Source organism: Camelus ferus, chromosome 9, assembly GCF_009834535.1.
Source record: "Camelus ferus isolate YT-003-E chromosome 9, BCGSAC_Cfer_1.0, whole genome shotgun sequence".
NCBI lineage: Eukaryota > Metazoa > Chordata > Mammalia > Artiodactyla > Camelidae > Camelus > Camelus ferus.
This window is the reverse complement of record NC_045704.1, coordinates 44790447-44817352: the sequence shown is the minus strand read 5'-3', so window position 1 is coordinate 44817352 and position 26906 is coordinate 44790447. Positions and strand designations below refer to the sequence as shown.

The 26906-nt window shown below is 40.9% G+C and overlaps 1 protein-coding gene across 7 annotated transcripts; it reads right to left on the bottom strand.

Annotated features, from left to right (window-relative positions):
• Window positions 1-171: 171 nt before the first annotated feature.
• Window positions 172-24005, bottom strand: ZFP90 (ZFP90 zinc finger protein). Of its 7 annotated transcripts, none has more exons than XR_004322473.1 (5): window positions 23478-23760; window positions 12941-13067; window positions 12515-12610; window positions 5002-5069; window positions 176-3920 (listed from the first exon to the last, which is right to left on the bottom strand). XR_004322473.1 is itself a non-coding variant. In XM_032486618.1 (5 exons), exons 2-5 carry the CDS (start codon window positions 23508-23510, stop codon window positions 7265-7267), a joined length of 1914 nt encoding a protein of 637 aa, XP_032342509.1. In that variant the 5' UTR covers window positions 23511-23543; window positions 23870-24005; the 3' UTR covers window positions 6893-7264. The 7 variants fall into 7 exon arrangements, 6 of the variants coding, with proteins under 6 accessions (XP_014411252.1, XP_032342511.1, XP_032342509.1 ...); XM_032486618.1 differs by lacking the exons at window positions 176-3920; window positions 5002-5069 and adding exons at window positions 6893-8922; window positions 23870-24005 and having other exon boundaries at window positions 23478-23543; XM_032486619.1 differs by lacking the exons at window positions 176-3920; window positions 5002-5069 and adding exons at window positions 6893-8922; window positions 23783-23981 and having other exon boundaries at window positions 23478-23543.
• Between the last annotated feature and the right edge of the window lie 2901 nt (window positions 24006-26906).

Sequence of the window (26906 nt, the reverse complement as noted above, 5' to 3'; positions counted from 1 at the left end):
AAGGCGCTCCTTTCTTGGGCTTGGATCAGCTTCTCACCCTTGGGAGCATGAATGCCCATTATTCCTTCTCCTAAGTCCTTCAGTCACGCTGAATGTACAGGTCAAACAGGCTCATGCTCCAAGAGGAACCAAGCAGGTGGCTTTGGGCGAGGAGGAACCAGATAAGAGCAAGGAGGCAGATTTTAATTGTAAAAGAGTTTAAACATTCAGAGGCACACACAACAAATATGCATCACCCTCTTTGAACAAATATTTAAACAAATATTTTGTTAGATTAGCTTTTATTAAAAAAATAGGAAAGTTTAAGCCTTCTTTTATCCCCTCCCATCCCTTTTCCCTCTAGCTCCAGGGGAAACCACCACTCTGAAGCTGATGTTTCACTAATTTCCTACTTTTACTTCATGTGTGTTGATTAAAAAAATACGTGTTACGGATTTTAAAAAGTTACATCACACTATACACAACCCTTCTGCAACTTTATTTTCAATTATTTTCAGTGTTTTTCTTGTTAATATATGTACATCCAGTTCAACCATTTATTAATATTTGAGTATCTCCTGTACTGGGGACAGGGCACTGAACAAAAGATACATAAGTTGCTGTCCTCAGTCATCAAGCTGTTCACTTGCTATTTTTGTACTTTACTGTAAGAACGTTATGCTTCAATAAAATTTACATCCCCCCAAATCTCTACTCTCACGGAGCTTACCTTCTAGAGAAGGACATATAATAAGTAAACTATTTAGAGTGTCAGGTGATGGTAGGTATTATGGAAAAAATGAAGCTGGGAAGGGAGTTAGAGCGTGCCACGCAGGGTGATTGCTATTTTGATAGGATAGTCAACGAAGGGTTCATTGAACAAAGATCTACTGGAGGTTAGAAACCAAACCAGGTGATATCTAGGGGAAGAGGATTCCAGGAAAAGCAAATAGCAAACGCAAAGGTTCTGAAGTGGAAGCTTGCTGTGGGTGTTTAAGTTACTGCAGAGAGTATAGCACAGGGAAATATATACAAGATCTTATGGTAGCTCACGGAGAAAAAAATGTGACAATGAATAACTGAAAAATTGTGCTCTTCACTGGAATTTGATACAACATTGTAAAATGATTATAAATCAATAAAAAATGTTAAAAAAAAAAAAAAGCTACTGCAGAGAGGTCAGTGGGCCCAGAGCATAGTGATCAAGAAAGGAGAGGAGTGGTGAGTCACACAGGTAATACAGGGCAGCAGGTGGTGCCAGTACTAAGTAGGGCTTCTGCTTTAGCCTGTATTCATGAAGTGGAGAGCTATTAGAGAGCTTTGAGAAGATGAGTGACACAATCTTATCAGATTTTTACAGTATCACTCTGGCTGCTGAACTTCGAACACAGAGAGGCACAGATGGAAGCAGAGGAACCAATTAGAGGCTATTGCAGATATCTGGACCAGAGATGATGGTGACATAGGCTAGGACAGTAGAGGCAACAAGAAGTGGCCATCCTCAAATATCCCGCAAGTTAGCAGACAGAGCTTATTGAAATTTGGATGTGGGATGTGAAACAAAGGAATCAAGAATGGTTCCCCAGTTTGGGGGCAGAGCAACTGGAAGGATCGGGTTGCCTTTTCCCAGATGGGAGGACTGAGGAAGGAATATGTTTATGATGGGACTGGGAGGGGGAGATCATGAGTTAGTTTATCTTTGGACATATTAAATTTGAGATGTCTGTTAGACATCCAAGTGGAGACATCAAGTAGGCAGTTGGTTACATGAGTATGGAGTCGGGTTGGAGATAAAAATTTTTAAGTTGTCAGCAAGTTGAAACAGGATGAGAGCCCCAATGAGAGCCCTCACACTAGGATGAGAGCCCCAATGTAGAAAAAGAAAAGAGGTCCAAAGATTGAGCCCTAGAATTCCTATGTCTAAAGCAAGGGGACATAAAGAAACTGGGAGAAGTAGATGTCAGTAAAGTACAAGGAAATCTAAGTGTGATAATCTGAAAGCCAAATGAAAAAAATGTGCAAGGGTGAGGAAGTGATCAACTATACCAAATAATGCTGACAGGTCAAGAAAAAGAATTGAAAAAAAGACCACTGGATTTAGCCACATAGAGTCCATCAGTGACCTCTGACAAGAGCAGAAACAAAGACCTAATTGGAGGGAATGCAAGAGAGACTGGAAGGAGAGGAACTGGAGACAATGAGTATTAGATAGACACCTCTACTGAGGAATATTGTTAAGTGAAGAAGGAAATGGAGTGGCAGGTGGAGGGAGATGTAGTTTATGTATGTATGTATAAGTAAATATATACATATATTTAAGATGAGAAAAATTACCTGTTATTTTGCTGATGGGAAAGATACAGTAGACAAGAAAAAAAAAAGATGCAGAAGAGAGGACAATTGTAGGAATGATGTTCTAGTTTACGAAAAGGATCTAATACACCAGAGGAGAAGTTGACAAGACATTAAGAGAAGAAAGAGTCAACCACAGAATCAGTATATAAAGAAAGAGTGCATGGACAAGATGCATGTAAGAGAGTAGTTGCCTTCTGATTGCTCTTATTTTTCTCAGTTAGCTAGGAAACAAGGTCGCTAGCTGACTAAGGACTGGTACAAAGAGCTGGAGGTTGAGAAGACAAGCTATAAAACAGTACCTAAGGAGACCAGGACAGTGACTGGACTAGGGGAACAAATGCTTGAGGTTAGCAGCCAGGAATTTAAAGTGGAACTAGTCACTGTGGCTGCTCTTCTCCAGCCACATTTACCCGCATGGGTCCAGGAGTGGAAAAGGTGAGCTAGAAGGGCTTTTTTTGGGTGGTGGTTGTTGTTGTTTTTGCCTGATACCCTGGTTCCTCTATGTACTTACTGTATTGTATTAAACAATATGCTATGATTTATTAATCCATTCATTTACTGTCAGACATCTGTGTTGTGTCCATATATTTACTATTTCAAACACTGCTGCAGTGATCATCTTTGTATGTCTTCGTGCTCACATGTGAGTATTTCTAGTCTACCGCATATATCTACAAATGGAATCGCTGGGTTAAGAAGTATGCTTAGCTTCAGTTTTACTGGATATTGCCAAATTACTCCCCAAATGATTATATCAATTTACCCTCTCACTGACAGTGTATAGAAGTTCTCACTTTTACACCCCCTGCCAGATTTCTAAATTTTGCCAGCCTAGTGGATCTGAACTATGATCCCACTGCTTTCTTCTGCAATATTCTAATTTCAAGATTGAGCATTCTTTCATTTACAAGCCAGTCTTCTTTGTCTATCAACATATCTCCACAGTAATGTTCACTAGTAAGACTGCACTGAGTACCTATTACATGCCTGGCATTGTGATAAGCAGTGGGACAAAAAGTTAGCAAAACAGATGTGGACCCTGTCTTCCTGGAATTCACAATCTACTGTGGGCTGTGTTGGGGGTGGGGGAGAAAATGAAATAATCTAAAATACAAATTGTGGTAAGGTAAAGGACGTTAACAATAATCCATGAAAATGTAAAAGGAGACCAATTTTGTTGAAGTAGGGCAGTCATTAACTCTTCCCTGATGTGACATTTGCATTTTTAACCTAGGAGTTAACTAGTTCAGTATTTACAAAAGCCCACTGCAGCTATAAAGAACCGAGCATCACCATCACGCCTAATCACTGCAGAAGTGGTTTCTTCTCAACCTGGCACACATGAGTGTTACTGGCGGACACACCTGCCCTGCTGCCCTTCCCCAGACACACGCAGGCACTAGGAGTGGGAGAATGGTTTTCTCCTGCTTCCCTTTTGCAATTCCCAGACTATTACTCTTGTGCTATTATATCTAGTATATTCTTTTATGAGCCTCACACCATCGGGTTATACTTACCTCTACACGCTGACACAGTAATCCCATTTTGGATATTTTATCTCATTCTGGATATTTTAAGAAAAAATTCTATAGAAAAAAAGGTAAGAGTATTTTTAAAAATAAAAGTATTCAACATCATTATAAAAATCAGTGCCCAACACAATCTAAATATTATTGCAACAATAGGAAGCTTGTTAAAGGGATCATGAGACCGTGTAGCAATATGAGAAATATTTATGAGAAAGGTTTTTAAGTATTATACAAGATTTTATCTACAATATAGGCAATTGTAAATATCTGATATATTAAGGTGTGAGGGTTGAGTGAATTTAGGGGATTTAATTTCCTGAAATAGTCAAGAAAACATTTCAAGGCCCTTTATCATTTTATCTCCACTTGGTCTCTGACCTAATCTAGCACCATATCCCTTCATCCACTCACCCCCAAACGACTGTTACATGCAGCTCCTTGAACATAACATGGCTCTGGAGACATGAGGTTAAGAGCAATGCCCTTGCAGCCAAGCACTTCTGGGTTCCAAGTCTGAATCTGCCGTGGGCAGTACTTTATCTCCTTGGGCTTTTCCCCACATTATAAACAAAGATATAATATACGCATTTGGTTTATTTAATGAAAGCAACAGAAATGTAACAAATTAGCTTAATCAAAAAGGGAGAATCATCGGATAGTGGGGAGCCTATAAAATCCCAAGAAGAGCGTCACAAATTAAGCCAAGTCCAAGGATGTCAGGAATTAGAAATGAGAACATCATGTTGGTTGCATCCTCTCTTACTACAACAGAACTCCCCTCTCTGGTAAGGAATCCAGCTCCAGGCAACTCTAGGCCTTCACCTTTCGAGTCTAGCAACTCAAAGTATCCTTGCTAACTCTATTTTGAAAAAATCCTGTCAAAAGACCCCGAATGGCTCAACTAGGTCACTTGTTTGTCCCTGGATCTATTACTGAGCCCCAAGATGTCTTGACTTGTGTTTTTGTGGTGAGTGAAGCAGGGACTGTTACTAGAAGAAAAGGGAGGGAAAGCTGGGCAGAGATACCACAAGACCTAGAATGGGGAATTGTAAGGATCAAATGAAATGATGGCTATGAAGTACTTAGCACAACGTCTTACAAGTAGTAAGCATTCAACAAATGATAGCTATTAACTCACCTGGCTGTGATGAGTTTAGCAGGTAATCCCTCTTCCTTGATGCGTCACTCTTTAATCTTAGCCAAGTTCTGAAAATTGAAAAAGACAAACTAACTCCCATTCAACTAAGAAGGCTATTTATTGAAATACTACAATGATGTTACAAGGATGTATTTCACATAGCCCAGAAAGCTGGGTGTTTGTAAGTGCACGGTGCATGGTTGCTGGGACTAGAGATTCCTCTGCTAAATCAGCCATACATACATCCTGGGCCCCCTCCCTGTCAATGAAGATGTGCTGAGATTCAGAGATTGGGTAGATCTAGGCCAGGCTCCACACACAAACCAGTGGTCTCCTCTAGGTCTTCTGGAACTAAGTCTTTATTAACTTCCATAACAGTTGTGCAGCACTCAACTGGTTACAATTCATGCCGTTCTTGCAAACAGTCCACTATGGGGATCCCCAAACATTCAGCAGCAAAATGAACTCCTGTTAGGCATCCTAGACAATTAGTAGAGGAGATTCCAAGTAGAATTACCCCTTGGCAAACTGTGTATCACAAAAGCATGGTCTTGGCACTGTGTGCACTAAACGTGGAATATCATAAAAAACGCATTTTTGAATGCTTAATGTTTTGGAAGGGCAGATCTGCTATAGAGTATCCCATCCCATTTTGCTCCACATGTACTAAACTCATTGGGCCAGACAGCCCACATTTCAGGCACCATGCACATTTTTCCTGCAAAGAATTATGAAGGATATTTGGGAGCTGCCTCATGCTATCCAGGATGAGACAAAAGTTATAGATTCTGTTACCTGACATGCAAAGCAGCCAGTAGGAAAGGTTCACCACCACCACCCCATATCACTCCTCCCTATGCTTAATCATTAGGGTGGGAAAGTTTGCTCTTCTTGGGGGCGGGGGGTGCAGAGGATCTTTTATCAAAGAGGTCAATTTCCATAGTTGCTTCCAAACTTATCTGCACTCTTGGTGCCAAAGAACCAACAAAGATTCTGGAAATTCCTTTAGGATAGCCCATGGGAGGCATCAGGGGATATTAAGGATTAGAGTGGATCACTGACGCTTCCCTCATGCTTTACTGATGGAAAAGCACCACAGAGCTGAAAAATAAGTTAATTTTTTAATGGTTAAAACTTCTTTGGCACACAAAATGATTCATTACATGCCAATTCTCTAAACTGACCTAACAGCAAGTTATTATTATCCAAATAATTGGACTTACACTTCCCCAACAGTAAAATTAATTTGGGGAATTTTTTTTTCTTAGTTCTGTTTTGTTTTCCCATTGACCCAACCTAGGAAGCTTGGGGCAGTGCTTTTTATTTTTTTCCATGGGAGAGACATGAAAAGCACAGTAAGAAGACAATAATTCTATGACTTATGTTACCTGAAGTACGATATTTAGGAAAAGGAAAAAAGTCATTAGTAGTTCAACTATTTACAATTTCTGTTAACATTTTGGCTTGTAAGCTTCCAATAAGTTGCTGTAAATAAGTGTATGACAAATTTGCATGTGTCCTGCTGCCTCTTATGCTTTTATGATTCCCAAAGTATTCAACTCCAGAGTGCGCACTGACTATTTGTGCATCTGATTGTTTCAAAGCTTATTTTAAAGCCCTGAATTCCAAAATATCTTCTTAGTGGCAAGACCACAGGGCCAAAGATCCAGGAGACCTGCATATTGACCCAGCTTTGCCGTTATAAACGTATCATGCTGTGCAAACCACTTCGCATCTTTGGCTTTCAGTTTCTTCATCTGTACAATGAAGTGGCTGGACCAGTTGATCTAATTCTTTGAATGGTGAGTTCTTGGAGGTGGAATTGGTTTCCATGGTAAATTTAATGTAAGAGCTACAGTTGAATGCAGCTGTCAAGTAATTTAAAAATGAGTTTTGGTCAGTATAGCAGGAGTTTTATTTATTTTTAAAAAAGGTTGTAAACAGTGAGAGTTACAAGTTAAATTGTTGAAAGTTGGTGACCTCCTACATACATATATTCAAAATCTTTACAAAGTCTAATATATAGGCATATCATTTCTAACAGGTTATGTTAAGATGTCTGTAGTTTTTACATGTCTGTTATCAGATCTGAGAATGTAGCTTTTATTTATTAAAAAAAAACAACACTACTAGCAGTTTTCTCCACACAACACACACACACACACATAATTCATTACATCCCCAAGCTTTCTCTCCAGTAAGAATCCTCTGATACTAAGTAGGAACAATATTTTAGCTAAAGCTTTCAGCACATTCCTTAATGTCAGGGTTCCTGGGGTTTATTTCGTGTATGAATTCTCTGGTGTTTAGTAAGAGCTGAGCTTCGACTGAAATTCTTCCCACATTCCTTACAAGCATAGGGTTTTTCTCCAGTATGAATTCTCTGATGATCATGCAGATTGGTTTTCTTCCGGAAGGCTCGCCCACATTCACTACATTCATAGGGTTTTTCTCCAGTATGCGTTCTCTCATGCTGAATGAGGGATGAACTCTGACTGAAGGCTTTCCCACAGTCAATACATTCATAGGGTTTCTCTCCTGTGTGGGTTCTCTCATGCTGAGTCAGTGATGAGCGTCGACTGAAGGCTTCTCCACATTCATTACATTCATAAGGCTTTTCTCCAGTATGAATTCTGTGATGTTCTATGAAGCTTGTACTCCTTTTGAAAGCTTTTCCACATACATTACATTGATAGGGTTTCTCTCCAGTATGAGATATAGGTTGTTGACTGAAGGCCTGCTCACAATCATAGGGGTTCTCCCCAGTATGGATCCTCTGATGGTCAGAAAAGTCTGTAATATGACTGAAGTCTTCCCCACAGTCATCGCAATGATAGGACTTCACTTCAGTGAGAGTGCTTTCATCTTGCATAACAGATGAGCTGTGCTTGAAATCTATGCTGTAGTTACTGCTTTGGTAAGGTTTGCCTCTCTTATGAATCCTCATATGTTTATAAAGGGATGGGCTCTGACCAAAAGCCCTCCCACATATGCTACATTCAAAAGGTTTCTCTCCTGTATGAGTCCTCTCATGTTGGACAAGGGAAGAACATCGACTAAAGGCTTTCCCACATTCCTTACACTGGAAGGGTTTCTCTCCACTATGTGTGACCTCATGCTGAGTGAGGGATGTGCCATGCCTAAAAGACCTCCCACATAAATTACAACGATAGGGTTTCTCTCCAGTGTGAATTCTCTGGTGTTGAACAAGGGAGGAGCTGCGCTGGAAGGCTTTCCCACAGAGACTACACTGATAGGGTTTCTCACCAGTATGAGCATTTTCATGCTGACCAAGGGATGAGCTATGCCTGAAGGCCTTTCCACACACATTGCATTCAAAGGGTTTCTCCCCAGTGTGAATTCTCTGATGCTCAGTAAGTTGTGTCTTCCAGAGGAAGGTTTTTCCACAGTCAGTACATTCATGATGTTTCTTTCCAGGATAAACTCCCTGATCTGTACCATTGGGGAAAGCTCCATCTCCTTTATGAGTTTTCTCATGTTTAGTTAGTGATGATCTATGAATAAAGGCTTTTCTACATTTATTACATTTATAAGGCTTCTTTTTTGCAAGGATATTATTCTGATTGAGTAAATCTGAATTATGCCCCAAATTGGTCCCAAGTGTATTACATTCATTAGACCTTGGAGGAATGTTCACTTGTGTAACCAGGTTTGTATTCAATCCAGAGTTTTCCCCAAATTTATTTTGCTCAAAAGTTTCCTCTCGTGTGATTATTTTCTTCTGGGTGGATACACCTGGCCCAAGATGTCTCTTCCAGTTTTCCTGGTGCCTCTCTAATTGGCTACTAACATCCCAAGTGTCTTCTAATGTGGCATGGGAGAGATCATCCGTGATAAGGGATACTTCAGATATGCTCTGGCGCAGACTTGAAGATTTGGCTTCAGGCCTGGTCTTCCAGTCTGAAAGACATCCAAAGTGCAAAAGTCCCCTATTGCCTCCTGCTGAAACAAACTGCTACAGTAGGAATGAGGAAGTGAGAGAGAGATAAATTATACATCACTCGTTTTGAAATTAGTCCTGTAGCTTGAGGAGAAAACCCAAAATGGAGAAAAGGAAGAGTGAAGAGAGGTGACAGTGCGGATTGCAGATCCAGAGTGAAGGATAAGTCCAGAATGAGGAAGCCCATGTAGGAGGCTTGTTAGGGAGTAAGGGAATAATTGAGCATGAGAGCATTTGGCAGAGATACAAATGGAGCAGGATCACAGTCCATCTGGCAGAATCCTATCTGCTCTCCATGCCTCCCGTCCATTTTACAAACTGTCACAAAACCTATCTTCCTAATATATCCATTTCATAATTTCTTTAAAGTCACCTCTGAGGCTTCAGATCTTCAAACCCTACAGAGAAAATCTGCAGCCAATGATCTAACTGAAATGATTCTTTGACATACTTGAAGAGCAAAGGCTATACTTCCCAAGCTGAAAAACAGTATTTCAGGAGGCAAATCATCCTTGCCCTTACAACTGGAGTTGTGGTTTTATTCTATTTGAGTTCTGATTCTCCGTTAATCACCTATCCTAACCAAAAATGATTCAGTTTCATCTGCCTTAAAAACTGATCTCTAAACTTCTGTTTAACCTCAGAATATTAATAGCAGAAAATTAAATTAGTTAATGTCTAGGTGCTAAAAATGGTAATCTTTAAAAACTAAAGGGAGGGGGGTTTCTGGAGTGATGGAAATGTTCTGTATCAATAGGAGTCTGGGTTAGATGGGAGAATGCATTTTCAAAATCAACTGGATGATACATATAAGAGGTGTGTATTTCAATGTATGTAACATTTTCTTAAAAAAAAAGAACTATGAACAAATATTGAACTCTAGTCAATGAAATAAATGCTAAAGTATTCTAAAGGTGAAATGTACTCATGTCTGCAACTCACTGGAAAATGCATCAAAAGATAGATTAACAGATGGATAGATGAAAAGATGTGATAAAGCAAATACAACAACATGCTAACTATAGAATCATGGTGGTAGGTATACAGTATTCACTGTATAATTTTTTTCAACTTACCATATATTTGAAATTATTCATAATAAAATATTAGGAGGGAAAAAACAGCAATTATGGGGCCCTAAAACCCCCAATTCCTTATCCTGGAACAAGACTCAATTTTAAATTCCCAAGGACAAAGAATGCTTTGTATTTCTTTTAGAATACTTCTCAGTGGGACATTCAAGAGATGTCTGTTGAAATGAATGAATGAGAACATTCTCTCCCCAGTTAGATTCCATAACAATCAATCAAGTACTTTCTGACTACCTTTTATATGCTCTGTAATACAGATGGAAAATATATGGAAATATAAGTAGACTTTTCAGAAGGTTAAAAATCTAAGAATAAAAACAAGACTCAATTTTTTTTTAAGATTCAGTATTTTAACAACTAAAAAGAAAACCCCATCAGATGGTATCCATACCATCTGAATTTGTGTGGTAGAGGCAATATAAATGGTATTTGCGATCAGAGAAGGAAGAAATAAATATATTATCTAATGAGGGAAAGTGTATGCTACTTACAGAGAACATCAAGAAGAAGTCGAACCTAAGTAGAGCTTTTTTTTTTTTTTCCAGCAGAAATAGAAAGAAATACTGGACAGTATGATGGGGATTCTTAAATCAAGGGAGTTTCTGTTTCCTATAATGAGGTACAGGGAGTAATAGCAAGGTTCTTTCAGAGGCAGGTGGTTTATGAAGATAAAACATTAAAATCCAGCATGGCCCATGGCCCATCAAATGATGAACAGATAAACAAAATGTGATATATCCATACAATGGAGTATTACTCAGCAATACAAAGGAATGAAGTTCTGATATATGCTACAACACGAATGAGCCTGGAAAACATTATGCTAAGTGAAAGAAGCCACTCACAAAAGGCTACATATTATATGATTCCATTTATAGAAAATATCCAGAATAGGCAAATCCAGAGAGATGAAAAGTAGATTAATGATTGCCAGGAGCTGGGGGGATGGGGAATGGAAGTGACTACTAATAGGTATAGAATTTCTCTTTGGGGTGAACATGTTCTGTGATTATATAGTGGTGATGGTTACACAACTCAATCCATATCCAAAACCACTGAACTCTATACTTTCAAAAGCGTTAATTTTATGGTATATGAATTATATCTGAATAAAACTATGATTTAAAAAACCCAATATGGATTAAAAAAAGATAAGCAGAGCAAGCAAATTCAACTGGGTATAATAGTAATCTAAGTCTGGGGCTTCGTGTAGGATGTTACCAGTCCAAGTTAAAAGGCAGGAAAATCTAAGATACTTCTCAAAGCAGGAAAACAACCTGGGTTGAAAGAAAAAGACTAAATAAACTATGGTGTCTGGCCTAAGGGAATGGAAACCTGGTAATTTCTAACAGGCAAGGGGAGAAATGGGTTATGCACAAGGTAGCAAAATGTGCTGATTAGGGCTGCAAGAATGATTAATTTAGATTTTACATCTTTTTTTTTTTTTTTAACATCTTTAATAAGAACCGTATGGGACTTACAAGTGGAGGGCTCCTTTGAGAAAATAAAAAGTAACCAGGGAACAAGTAAGGACAATTCTGAGTTTACAGCACAGAATAAAGACCTGCAAATACCACAAGGCAGGCACCCTTTAACAGGGAGGTAATACAGAAAGAAAGGGGAGGAAGCCAGAGGGCAGACTCAAGGTAGACTCACTTAAGAGGGAAAAGCAAGAAAAGCCAAAGAGTTAAAGCCAAGAAGCATTTAACAAGTAGGTAAACCAGGAAAGGATGATACTCCAGGAACTGTGGAGAGAGGAAATGAATCAAATCAGCATGAGCACAGGACGGAAGGAAGACGGCATTGCTCCCCAGACAGGCGGTACAGAAGTGCAGTCAGGGAAAGAAGTCTGGAGGCAAGTTACAAAGGAAGAATCAAGCTTGTGGGTATTTCCTACAAGTTTGGGGATCCGACAGTGAAAGTATCAAGACAAAACAAGGAGGAGACATGGAAGTTCAACCAATGTCTGAATGAGTAAGAAGTGGGGAGGATACAACTCAAGTGCTAGAGCACACGCTTAGCATGCACAAGGTTCTGGGTTCAATTCCCAGTACCACCTCCAAAAATAAATACATAAACCTAATTACCTCCCCCCTCAAAAAAAATAAATAAATAAAATGAATGAGTAAGAAGAGATCTCTAAATAATGAAGGAGGATTAAGGACACCAGAGGAGAAAATAACCCAGCAAGTAGGGTTACAAGACAGGGAGAGATGGTGTTCTGAGTGTCGGACAAAGGGTTACTTTCAGAAGGGAGAAACGGATACCTTTCCCTACAAGACCTACGAACAGCAGGAGCACCCTCATGGAGAAGGAAGACATACAGAGGGGTCATCCAGGAGATGGCTCAGCCTCTTCTACAGGTCTAGGCTGCTCCCAAGGCAGCAATGTGAAGGGGTGCCCCTCTCCTTCGACTGTGCCTTTGTACGTACTGATTCCTACATGCTTGACTCTCATTTACCTGGATAGAAAGTTCTTTGGATTTCTCCCTCTGCTATCCATGGCTCTTCTCCTTGCTCCAATTTGAAGATCACCTCTGGCTTGGAAACTTGATATCCTGCTCATGGGTAAATACACAAGATTTGGTTGTCTGTGCAAGTGGACAAAGAACCCTCTACAAGTCAGTATTAGGCCTTGATCCTCAGGAACTCTGAAGGGAAAAAAAGGTGCAACTTGAGGAGCATGCAATCAAACGGCCTATTTCCAGTTCTGTGAAAGAAAGATCTTTTACCTAAAGAACAGGCTCAGAAACCCATAGAGCTGAGTCCCAAAATGATGAACAAACTCGGACCTTGAACACAGTCACCCAAACTATGAGCCCCACAACCCTAGTAACTGAGAAAGAAAAGACCCATCAATACAAAGACAATGAGATGTAGGTCCTTACCAAGAGAAACCAAGTGGCTATAGTTCTCCAGCATCACATCCTTGTACAAGCGCCTCTGAGCAGGATCCACGTGGTGCCATTCTTCCTGGGTGAAGTTCACAGCCACATCCTTGAATGTCACTGATTCCTGTAGGATCACATTCCTGCTTAACTAGGAATTAACCCCACAAATTTTCCCATGCGATACTGGGAACATACTGGAGGGTCTATCAGAAACAGTGATCACACATTTGGTATCCTAAGGGGGCAATGTTGGGTTAAATGTACTTGTTGTTTACATAATTTTATAAAGAATCTAATATGGCAGGCAGGAAGGTCATGAGGGTCAGTATGTGCTGCAATCCTATATGCCTACTTAGCTTTCTTCTTGTTTCCCTCCAAAGCCTTTTATACAATCAATTCCTCATTGCCCCTGCACTTCTTTTGTTGCAAAATCCAAATACAACAGCAAATAAAAAGTAACAGCCTTCATTCAACCCTATCACCAATCTCACTAAATTCCTTACAAATAACCACTGTTAACAGTTTGGAGTACACACTTAATAGTCCTGTTCCATGTTTTACACACACAGAGTCTTTTGTGCAATACCATATATACTGTTTTACAACTTGCTTTTTACATTTAACTATATATCTTGGAGATCTTCCCACAGTGCTATGTATACTTTCACCTTACTCCTCTGAATTGCTTCACAGCACTCCATAGTACAGTTGTACCATAACATACTCATTGGCTAAAACCCACAGCACCCACTGTACTAAGAATAACATTCAAACTCTTCCATCACTCACTGGGCTCTGGCCATGTTGACCTTTTGCTGATCCCTGAACACCTCAAGTTTGTTTCTAACCCTGGCCTTGGGATCACCATGTGGTTGACAACTAGTCACTTAGGTCTCAGGTCCAGCATCACCACCTCAGAAAAGTTGTCTTAGCGCCTCCATTCTACTACACATCGTATTACCATGTTTAATTTTCCTCCTAGCACAGGTATCTCTCACTGTCCAAATTCCTGCCACCTGAACTCAGGAACCAAACAGACTCAGGTTAAAAAGGACACTTGCACTTCTAACCATTATCTGAGATTTCCTGTTAGCCTTTTTTGTCTCCCCGACTGCAAGCTCCATGAGAATACGGACTTTTATCTATCTATTTATTCACTGCTATACATCCCTCTAGTGCCTAGAATGATGCCCAGCACATAGTGGATGCTTAAAAAAATACTTGATGAATGAATAAACAAACAAGTTCCTGTTAATAGATATTTGGATTAGTTCCAATATTTTGCTATTACAAACATTACTGCAATACAAATTCTTTGTGCAAATATGCTAGAATTTCTGTAGGGTAGCTAGCTAGAATTGGAATTGCCAGATCAAAGGTCTTTTCATGCTTTACCCCACTCCAGTCACTTCTTCATCACACTGCAACCAGGCTGGCTGAAGACTCCTGTGCCTCCAAAGTGTCAGTTCTGAGGCTCACAGGTTGATTTCTGTCTTGCCTCATGAGGCCTTGTTAAGCCATGAGACACCTGTCATCATGCCCTATCTGAAATATCCCCTCTGGTCCTAGATAGATTTCTATCTCAAGAAGTACATAATAAAGTATGTAAAAACAATTACTATGAAAAGACACTTAAAGCAGAGCTGCAAGTTCACCCCAGCAGTGAGAGAAAGTTACGTGGAGGCTCTGCTTTACTCCATGCCCTTCTTCCCATGTGCTTAGCTATAGCTGAACTGGACTTTTCAGTTTCCTGGAGAATATCATTCTCTCCCATCCGTCTTTCCCTCGCTAACTCCACTACATACTTCAGGTGTAGGTTAGATCTTTGGTGAGGTCTTCTGAACCCCCAGTGGAGGGTCAATACCCCTGTTATGTGCTTTAACCCACTCTGCACACTAACAGCTACAGACCTAACAATCTATTTAGTGCTTGTTTTCCTAGTTAGATGGTGAGCATTATGAGGGCAGGGACTGTACCTTTTCCTTTTTTCAAGTCTAGAACACCAATGTCCAGCAATGACCTGACCCAACACTAAATATCTGTTTCCTGACTGAGTTGAGCCTTAAGGAGATGGCTGAGATCTGAATTTTAGAGAAAAGGGGACTGGCCCCAACTCCTACTGACTGAGGTGCATGACCACATCCATACACAACAATGGCTCCTCTGTATCACATTTCTCCCTTAACACTGTGACTGTGTCTTCACAAGAACAGAGAAGGGTTGAAACACGGCAGATTTTTCTGATCAAGGTCAGGGATCTGACTGTGCCAGGTAAGATGACACTAGATATTTACTAGATGCCTGGCTTTACCATATGTACTGTGGCAGAATAAAAACGCAAATGAAAAACACTGCAGTCTTTGAATAGGTTTGTTTACTTTAAAATGTGTTATTTATTAGAGCACGATATACAGTAAAGTGAGGTGCTACAAGCGTTCCAGGGATGGACAGCACAGAGCATAAGACACTGCATTATGGTGTCTGTTACCTATTGTTCACTGTGCTTCTAGAGGGTCAAGACCTTGTCTCAGACACCTTCGAATCTCCAGAGGCCAGAACCATTTTGGTACATAACAGACAGTCAAGCGTTTGCAAGATTAAATAGATAAAATGTACTCTGAGATCCTTGGTGTGAGTTAGCCACTCTGAATCAGATCAACTTTAGGGCACTCCCAATGGAGGTCACATTTTGGACTGTAATAAAATGATTCAGTAACATCTTCTGAATGCTGCTCACCCTTCTTCCAGATATAACTGGACCTCATAATCTACAACTTTAAAAAATTTACAAGAAGTATAAAATGTTCCCCTTCCCCACAAAGAGAGCCTTGGCCAAATGATGGAACCCAAAACAACAGGGCATACTAAGTTGAGAAGATTTAATTTCATGGGCTCCTAAAAAGTTCTACAACTCATAAGTATGTAATATCCTTGGGTAAATCACAGATCTCCTGGAGATCCAATTTTCTCATCTATAACATAGATTCCCTGAACTGAAGAAATAAAGAGTTTTAAGAGTAGAAGGGTGAAAGAGCACATATATAGCGTATTTAACATGTATTTATTATATTTAACGTAAGTATTAAATATAATATTTAATCATTTATACTGTGTACAATTATAACATTAAAAACTACTTCCTCTAAGGCCAAGTTAGTTTATGCAATTAGAACACATAAATTTACTGGGAAACAGTATGGTGTTTTCATTCAAGTACTCTGTGCTCTCTGCTATCAAATAATAATAGTTTGGTAAACTGAGAGTTAACAGTATCCCTAACAACTCAGTACAGAGAGAAGAAACAGTATTACTGTTAGCCTTCACACACATACACAGACGCCCTATTGAGGTTAATGGCATCATCATCTACAGTATTCCCAACTAGAAACCTGGACCTCACCTTTGGCTCTTCATCTTTTCCTTTATGCCTTGAAATTACGAAGAGCCTCAAAAATGTCTCCTAAATTCAGTCTCTTCCTTTCATCTTTCAAACACAGCTCACATGTGGCTACTGAGAACTTGCAATGTGGCTCCAAATTGGGATGTGCATTAAGTGTAAAATACACAAGGGATTTCAAAGACTTAGTAACAAAAGAATATAAAATACCTCACTAATAATTTTAAAATACTGATTCAAGTAGAAATGCTCATATTTTGTCTATATAGGGTTAAATAGTATGTATTGCTAAAATTAATTTCACCTGTTTCCTTCTACATTATGGCTTCTAGAAAATTTAAAATTATACATGTAGCTTACATTTGTTTTGGACAGCATTGTCCTAGATTGTTCTAGATCTTCATCTTAGGCCATCCTCTCCAGGTGACTGAATTGTCTTTCTCTTAATTTTTGCGTCCTGCCCCACACTCCATGCTTCCACCAAGTGGATTCTTTGCCCTGTTTACATCATTCTCTGTCCTGCCTCTTCGCCTCTATATAGTCCATTCTGACCATCATATACTTTCCTCCCTCAGCTCTACAGGAAAAATTCCAAGTCATCCTTCTAGAACCAGTTCAATGGTCCCTTCCCTTCTGAACATTTTCCAGACCCCTCATCTTCCCACTGCCACCTTCTGCATTTGGTCCACATCTCCATGTCAGAACTGTAGCTATAATTTCATGTTTTTCTCCCTCATCGACTTCTCAAACTCCTTTTCATTTCAGTATTTTCAGAACAAAGTATGTTAAAATTGTCCAGAATCACATTGTTAGAGCAGGCAAATAGCTAGATATGAACAGAAAAAGGGGGACACAAACCAAATGGCAGGAACTGGACAGAAAGGAGGGGCACAAGCCAAATGCAGGAAACCACACATCATGTAAGCACCAGGGATCCCTGGGAAGAGAAAGGAAAGCAGGAACCTTTGGGCTGATAAGGGATCACACCTTTTGGGGTGATGAGTGGCCTGGAGACAAAAGAAAGGTGAGAAAAGGCAGGAATCTCCAGTGTCCGAATGTAACCTTTTGCTCATTACACCCTCATTCAATAGAGTTAGCCTTGCAGATCAGAAGTACCCATCATGCACCGACACCATGACACTTCCAATCCAGACTAAATAAGGACAAAAATCCCTCCTCCCTTTGGGAAGGTGGAGTTGGGATGATAATCAGGGAATACAACCCCAAACCCTTCCCTCCCCAATGAATATTCTGCCTGTTCATTTTTACACCCTATGTAAATAACTTTCCAAAAAAACACAGGGCAGCCGCTCATCTGAGCCTGCCTGCTCTCCCCTTGAGAGTGTACTATCCATCCTTTAATAAATCCTCACTTTACTTTTTTAACCACTGTGTCTTGTCTCTGAATTCTTTCTGGGATGGGACAAGAACCTGGAACACCAGTTGAATCCACCGGCAACAACATGGGCAATATAGAAAAAATTGTTTATGCATGAAGGGCCCTACCAAACCACATTTAAAAGCTCCTCAGGTGATTTATTAGAAAAAAGCAACAACTAACATTTATTGAACACTCACTGCAGGCCAGGCACCCTCTCACTAAATCCTTATTTCTGCCCCACAGGAAGCAGGTACCTTCTCCTGACTGGTTCTGTGGCCTACCCCTGGTTGAGAACCACCACCTGGCACAGAGCAGGAATTCCAAAAATGTCTGCTGAGTGAATGAATATAGAGTCTGGGTAATTCTTACTGAAGGAAAAGCCGTTCTGAGGATTAAAAAAAACCAATTATAGAGAGTATAGAGGACCAGGCTAGAGGGTAGAGGCACAAGATCAAGTAGGGAGGAGAAGAAAAGGTGCCGTGGCCCGGCCCTCCCCTGCCCGCTGCCGATGTCTCCCCCCACCAAAAATGATAGATTTGTGAGTTATATTCTTGGATTATAAAAAGCAGGGACAAATGGAAAAAATGATGGCATTAATAGTCAAACCTAAAAGCTGGCTCCTCTTAAATACCGGCTGAAGAGAAAAACCTCTGACAAATCTAGCAAGAAAAGAAATTTTAAAAGAAATCAATTTAAAGATAAAGGGATAAAGAAATCAGTAAAATACACAGACGTGTGTTAAGAAATGTGAAAGATCTTTGCGAAGTGGATAATTTTTAAATCCTAAATCACCAATGTTGACACAAAAAGGGAAAAATCTTAATAACTGAGCAGGAAATAGAGGAAACTGTTCCAAATTCATCCTCTCTAAAAAAAAAAAAAAAAAAAAAATCCTAGATCTAAATGTTTTATACGTAAATTTTTTCAAAAGACAGAAAAAGACAAAAAGAGATCTGAATGAATCTATACATTAAGGATGAGCATGGCATCAAAATCTGCCAAAGATCTCTCTCTCTTGCTCTAAGGGCTTGCATCACTTAAGAACACAGATGTAAAAAAAATTTTAATTATCTACTGTAACCAATGGGACTTTATCTTAGAATTATTTGTAATAGTAGAAACTTTAGAAACAACCTAAATGTTCTATGAGAAAAAGTAAAATAAATTTTGGTGTACCATGCAAAGCAATATAACATAGCCATTAAGTGATTAAAAAAAGAAAAATCCTCATAAAAATTATATAAAATTCTTAAATGTTATAATTGAAAATGTCTAAGGGAAAAATATGCATAGGGAGAAAAAGTTCATCAAAACAAATACAGAAGTGCTAAAGAAGAGAAATCATAAGTGACTTGTTTCTACTAAAAAGCGTATATATATATATATATTTTTTTTTTTTTTTTAAATAAAAGTAGTACAAGGCATAGAAAAGTCAGGGAAAGAATCATGTTTTTGAAATAGGTCTTAGAGGAACAGATTTTGACATTCTAACATTGTCTCAAAAACAAAATTTCTTACAACTGTTCAGTGAAAGTCACATTGTTTCATGCAATTGTTTTATCAGAAAATCAGCATCACTGCAACTGGAAAAATCATATTTTTTGCTATATTAGGAACAGAAAATGCAGGAAAGTCTAAAATTACTGCTTGGGGTTAAATGGTTATGAATGTTTGCTCATGTGACACTCACTTATTGTGTGTGTACTTCTGAACAAGGGATGAAAGGAGTCAGGTGACCCTGTTCTAAAAAAGCCGAAAGCCCAGTACAGAGATGGATGGGTAAGCACACCACCGCATATGACGTAAGACAGTACTATGACAGGTGTGCACAGGTGCTATGGGAATGCACAGGAGAGGCAACTGACCTTACTCAGGTGAAGGAAGGTCTGAGCTGGGGCTTAAAGACCAGCTCCAGTCAGCTCAGGCTGGGAAAGGGGACCTCTGGACAGAGGTTAGCTCGAACATCCCTGACCACAAACATCCTGACCTGGTTCAGCAAGTGGCTTCGCTTCCCCAGAGCATCTTTTCTGAGTTTCCATGACCTAAGCCAGCTTTTGCTGGATTTGTTCATCCTGATGACTACAGAGCTCCCTTGGGATGTGGAGTCAACAGAGACCAGGCCCTGGTCCCTCTGCATTTCCTCCCCTTCAAGATAGAACACCAAGAAACCTGGTCTCCACAAGCAGCCTTTTCTTATAAAACTTTCCCCATTTCTTACTTTTCTGGTGGCTTTGATACCAAGTAGGACCCTATTGGGTTCCTGGTACAAAACCCTTCCCTGTCCCCTGTTACTAGTTTGAAGGAAATAAGCTTCATTCAGCTTCCTTGACTTTCCCTGAGTTGCAACGGGCAGATTCAGTTGTTAATCAGGGAAGAGAGGGAATGCAGAAGTGAGGGGACAGTCCAGAAACAATAGTGCAGCCTTAGGGCAGGGTCCTGGGTCCTGGTTCCTGTTCAAGGAATATACATAACAATATCTTTAAGTTTTTCTGTAGGAACTAAGATTCCCCCCCCAACCCTTGCCTCTTGTTTATAGTAGAGTTGAAGTCTCCTGGGCCTTAGACAGTTTTTTCTGGTGGTCACTGGGTGCACCAGATTGTTAGCATTCTGATTGAAAGCAACTTTCCTTTTTGTTTCCAAGGCTGCTGCCCCCAGGATCATACCCCTGCCCCTTAAGAAAAAAAGTTATTCTTATCTAAGTTTCAGGAGGCAGCTACAAAGAGAAGAAACAAGAACTGTTTAGAAACCCAAGACGGTGGAGGATTTGACTTCCAACAGACCCGATGAGCCTCATTATACTCTCACTGGAATGTATTACCATGCTAAGTGACACACCCACCAGCACCAAGACAAGTGACAGTTGCCATGACAATAATTGGAAAAGTCCATGAAAGGCCAGAAGACAAGGCTCCATCACACCCAGAGGGAAGAAGACATAATGGCAGAAGCCTCCCATAAAACTCCATGTGGCCCGAGCCACAGCTGGAGCTATCTCTACGGGCCATCTTGGCCCACTGGAGTGCCTTTTCCTCACTCTGGAGAGCCTTCTTTCCTCTTCCTCTTCTGAGTAATAAAACAGCCATTCATTTTGTCCCTCTGCCTCTGTTGCAAATTCCTTCACAGTCGGTGGCAAGAGCCTACACTTTCGTGGACTCCCTAATTGAGGGGTCTCTCTGTCCACTAATAGCTTCAACTTTAAGAATGGCAAACATCATAGAATAGATAAACAAGATTATACTGTATAGCACAGGGAAATATATACAAGATCTTGTGGTAGCTCACAGCAAAAAAAAAAAAATGTGACAATGAATATATGTATGTTCATGTATAACTGAAAAATTGTGCTCTACACTGGAATTTGACACAACATTGTAAAATGACTATTACTCAAAAAAAAGTTAAAAAGATACATATTACTAAACATAAAAGAAGAATAAAAGATACTGAAACCTCAAAAAAAAATGGCAAACATCTTTCAAAAATTGCAACTAAAAACATAGTACACATATAATGAAAAGGATGCATAGTGTTTACAGACACAGTTACTAAGGATCCACAGAACTCAAGGATTTTCAGGGTATCAGGAGCCAGCCCATCTCTGCTCCCTTTCCCCTCTCACCATGGGGGCCACTTTAGCTATCTGTTAGCTAAGCCCTGGTAGAAGGTTTCACTCACAGGAGCTCCAACTTTCAAACTCTTGCTCCTGTACAACATCATTCATAGCAATCTTTAAAACCAAACAGTTGTAAAGTTCTCTGCTCAAAAACACTGGCTCACCCTATATTAGCCTTCTTGCAGCTCCCTGAACACACCAGACACACATCCTGCTGTCCCCTCTATCCAGAGGACTCCCCTCTGGACCTGTGCAGTGTTAACTCCTAGAATCTCTTCGAAGTCCGCTCAGATGGCACAATCTCAATAACAAAAAGGCTTATTCTGACCACCCAATTTAAACTGCACGCCTACCACAAGCCCCTACACTTCCCTACTCAATCTCTTTTGCCTTTCTCTACCTTTTTATCTTTTTTGAGGTACTGTTGTCTTCTACAATATCATACAATTTCCTTACCTACTGAATTTTTCTGTCTCCTTGTAGGATGCAAGCTCCATGAAAGGAGAAACCATTACAAATTTTGTTCACTTATGTATCCCAACCACCTAGAAAAGTGTCTTAACACATCAGAGGGGTTCAATGACTATCTGCTGAAATACACTACCCACTACCTGATCACACAGGACAGTGGTTTCACGTACAGGCCCCTCATCTTCTTGCCTCCCAACCCCCCCGACTCACAGTCAGTAGGCTCTATTCCCATCCCCTTCATTTTCACCTGTTGAGACTCTGCTCCTATGCAAAGGCAATACCTCCACTGACCTTCCCACCAGCAGAGTTTCCCTTCCCTTCTGTACTCACAGCAGCCTCCTGATCTCTGTGGGGACACTCGACACCTTTCCTGTGCTATACTTCTGCTTGAGGCTATCTTCCCTCATTAAATTAACTTCCCAGATAAGCAGCCACATGACTCAACTACTCATCTTCTGCATTCCTCTGAGGGCCATGCTCAAAGAAAGTGAACCAGTGACGAAGGGAAATTTCTGCCTAAAAAGCCCTATTTTTAGGGCTACTGTTCTGTTCTGTCCTGTCCTCCGTTCCCAGTCAACATCCGCAGCCTGAGTTGGTAACCGAAGTGGACTGTCAGGCCATTCCACGAGAATATAACTGAACCAGAGTACTCAGGAAACACCGCTTTTAAAGTGAAGTTTAAAGAGGTCCCTAAAATTCACTGCCCAGAACACAAATCCACTGTCACCATCAAAAAGGCAACCCTACCCCACCTGTGGAAAGGATCATCACCTGCATGAGGAAACAAGAAGTAAAAAATATAAAGGCATTATATATACTGTTTAATTTACTGTAAACTGCTTTTAAAGAACACTGGTATTTTTATCTGTACTGATCCTGACTGTCTCACACCCAGAAACTAGAATCTATGGTTTTTTTTCCTTAATTGTAAAGAGAGTGTGGATTAAAATACCATTTGGACCTTGTTATATTTTCACTGATAGCCTCTGTAAATCAATGGGTAACCTCAGAGTTGTGATGCTTCTAGAAAATGCCTCCTAACTCACAAGAATAAATAAGCTTCATATTAAGTCGAAGGCTGCCCGTCTGGGGATGTGCACTATTATTTCTTTGTTAAAGGAATAATTCCTTTGTTAAAGCAGAAAAGGACATGAAAAGCTACAGGACAAGTCCTCCCTTGTTTGTTTGTTTTTTTCTTCCCTCCTCGCCCAGGAAAAGCCAACCTCCAGCCTCTTTCTAGGCAAATCCGGACAAGGCTTCTTTGGTCAGACCCCTTAAGGTCTCTCCATGGCCCCCTCTCTCCTTCATTCACCGACAGTCACTTTCTCCTCTACAGTTTTGTGTCCTGTCACCCTACCCTCTAAGTTCCTTACTGACAGAGTTCAAGGAATTGGCCTGGCACTCAGGATTCTCAACACTGACACTTCGCAACGCATCCACTCTTAACTCCTCCCACAAGACCACACTGCCCTCGTCCCCTCCTCCCCACAGTGCAGCCCCCCAACCCTCCACTCCCCTGCCTGGGGAAGCCTGCTCCTCGTTGCTCCGGACACCTTGGGTTTCCTCACGGTTAGGAGGCTCCGAGGGGGCAACCGAGCCAGGAAAAGGAGTCGCTCAAGCAGAGAACAATGACTGCTCTAAATATACCCCGGGGTAGGGACGGGCTGCTTACCTGGGGCCTGGTCGTCGGAGGCCTTGGGGCCATTCCTGCGTCACCAGCCCGGCTCCCAGACAGGGTCTGGGGAGAGAGAAGAGGACCACTCACCCGGCAGGAACAGCCGACCCCACCCCGCCGCGCCAAGCCGGGCCCGCCTCCGCCCCTCTGCCACTTCTCCGGCAGAGAGAGGTGGGGAGGTGCGCGGGCCCCGCCTGGACCTGCCTCCCCGAAATTAAAGGCTCGCGGCCTCCGGGACACCCTCCTCCGGCCACGCCCAGTCCCGCCCGCAGGATGGTGGGCGCGGCCCCGCGCACACACACGCCAAAACCGTGGGAGGTGCCGCCTCGATCCGCGCACGCGGAATCACCGCCCCCTGGGGGCTCAGGATTTCGCGACGTCAGGCCCACCCTGGGCTAGGGCCGGCTCCTCCCGCCCCGGCTGTGGGCTCAGTCCTCTCCAACTCTGAAGTACGAAGGGCGGCCCAAAGCGGCCTTAGCCGCGCTGGGGCCGGACAATGGCCGCAGCGGCGGGGCAGAGCCGGAAGTGCGCCTGCGCACGCGGAGCCTTGCTCCCGCAACCGTGGGGCCGCGGCGGGCGCGGGACTACACTTCCCAGACGCCCCCGCGCGTGGGTCCCACCGTGGTGGCCTGGGAGGACGCAGCGCTTTCCGAGGCACCCTGGTGAGGACTGCTGTCAGGGCCGAACTAGTCGGAGAGTGGGGCTTGAGTACGCCTTCGTCTGCTTATTCCCGTAATAGTCACTGAGCGCCTTCTCTGTGCCAGGGGCGTGTTGCTAGGGGCGGGATACAGCGGTAGACAGGGCTGGAAAGATCCTGCTTTCTGGGAGCAAGTGTGCACTCCTGTGCCCGAGGCCGACAATAAAAAACGTAAACCCATCAATAAGATGATTTCAAGTACTGACTTTAGCTATAGGAATAAGGCAGTGAAGGGAGTGGGGCAACCTTGCCTTTTCTATGCCGTCTTCACCCGTGGGTCACTACTGAAGGTTTGGTAAGTGATACTTGTACCCTACTTGTATCTAAGTACTAAGATACTTTATGAAATAGTTGATACTACAGAAAGAAAAAACATCTTCAGATAAATCCATGGCTCCCTGAACAGTATTCAAAAGCAAACTAACTGCCATTACCATGTTACTTTATTACTTGGTATCCGATTGCTAAGGAATTTGTGCTTGGGAAGTAAATGATGGAAAATTTCAACACAAAGGATTAGATTTATATAGTTATGTTTTCTATATCACAAATAATCAGTTTAAAATTTTCCTCAACTTAGACATGATTTCTCAACTTTGGAGTATCACATAGTCACATGGTACAAAATTATTGCAAGTAAGTATTTCTTTTGTTACATGCTTTATCGAGAGGATGGACATTAAAAAACAATGCTTTCCACCACTGCCACATGAATATAAGGCTCCGGAACAAGCAGAAAACATAATTCTGAAATATGAACGAGTGGTATAAGGAGGCCTCTCTGAGGAAGGGACAGTAGACTGAGACTTAAGGAGGAAACTGCAGGAACATGAGGAAGAAAAGAATTCTAGGCTGAAGGAACTGAGGGTGCCAAAGCCCCAAAGAGGAAACAAACTTGATGTGTTTTAGAAACTGATGCCTAATGTAGCTGTAGCAGAGTGAAGGATGGGAGAGTGAGTGGTGTAGAGGTAGGATAAGTAGCCTGGGGTTTGATGGAGCAAAGTTTTGGAGACTGTGATAAGCAGTGTGGATTCTACTTTAAGTGTGATGGGAGCCATTGGATTAGAAGCAGCAATTCTGAGTCATTTACTACTATGAGGGGATAAGAGAAACTTTTCCTGTTGGCCTAGAACTGGTAACCGGGACTCAGCTGAGATTAAATTCTTCTGCATTCAAAGAGAGATAAAGTGGCATTTTTTCACAGAACTAGGAAAAATAATTCTAGAATTTGTATGGAGACACCAAAGACCCACAAGAGCTAAAACAGCCTTGAGAAAGAAGAACAAAGCTGGAGGTTCACACTCTCTGATTTCAAGCCATAGTCATCAAAATAGTATGTTACTGGCACAAAGACAGACACATACATCAATAGAACAGAAGAGACAGGCCAGAAATGAACTTACATTCATATGAGCAATTAATCAATGAAAAAGGAGACAAGAATATAAAATGGGGAAAAGGCAGCCTCTTCAATAAATACTGTTGGGAATACTGGACAGCTCCACACAAGAGAATCAAACTGGATACTCTCACACCATGCATAAAAATAAATTCAAAATGGATTAAAGACTTAAATGAAAACCTGAAACCATAAGACTTCTAGAAGAAAACATAGGCAGTACTTTCTTTGACATCAGTCTTAGTAATTTTTTTTTTTTTTTGGATATGTCTCCCCAGGGAAGGGAAACAAAAGCAAAAATAAACAAATGGCACTACATCAAACTAAAAACCTTTTGCTCAATGAAGGAACTATCAATAAAATGAAAAGACTACATACTGAATGGGAAAAGATATTTGTAAATGATATTTCTGGTAAGGGGTTGATATCCAAAATATACAAAGAACTTATACAACTCCACATCAAAAAAGTAGACAGCCCAATTAAAAAATGGGTAAAGGATCTGAACTGACATTTTTCCAAGGACATACAGATGGCCAACAGACACATGAAAAGATGCTCAACATCACAAGTCATCAGGAAAATGCAAATCAAAGCCGCAGTGAGATACCACCTCACATCTGTCAGAATGGCTATTATAAAGACAACAAATAACAAGTGCTGGTGAGGATGTGGAGAAAAGGGAACCCTCTTGCACTGTTGGTGGGAATGTAAATTGGTGCAGCATGGGAAACAGTATGGAGATTCTTCAAAAAATTAAAAATAGAACTGCCATAAGCCAGCAGTTCCACTCCTGGATATTTATCCAAAGAAAACAAAATACTAATTGGAAAAGATACATGTACCCCTATGGTCATTGCAGCATTATTTACAATAGCCAAGATATGGAAGCTACTGAAGTGCCCATCAATAGATGAATAAATAAAGAATATGTGGTATATATACACAATGGAATATTACTCAGCCATAAAAAGAATGAAATCTTAGCATTTTCAACAACATGGGTGGGTCTAGAGGGTATTATGCTAAGTGAAATAAGTCAGAGAAAGACAAATACTGTATGATTTCACTTATATGTAGAATCTGAAAAGCAAAACAAATGAACAAACATAATGAAACAGAAACAGAGTTATAGATACAGAGAGCAAACAAGTGGTTACCAGAAGATAGGGCAGGTGGAGTGGAGGGTGCAACAGGGAGAAATAGGTGAGGAAGATTAAGAGGTACAAACTTCCAGTTGCAAAATAAATTTCATGGGTATAAAATGTACAGTGTGAGGAATATAGTCAATAACAAAGTAAGATCTTTGTGGTGATGTATTGTAACTAGA

Excerpts from the sequence above, each read along its gene's own strand:
- ZFP90 (XM_032486618.1), bottom strand. The coding sequence starts at position 23,510 with ATGGCCCCAAGGCCTCCGACGACCAGGCCCCAG. Across the intron at positions 12,611-12,940 it reads TAGCCACTTGGTTTCTCTTG|GATATCAAGTTTCCAAGCCA; the intron begins GTAAGGACCTAC and ends ACCCATGAGCAG. Across the intron at positions 8,923-12,514 it reads CCAAAGAACTTTCTATCCAG|ACTGGAAGACCAGGCCTGAA; the intron begins GTAAATGAGAGT and ends GATGTCTTTCAG.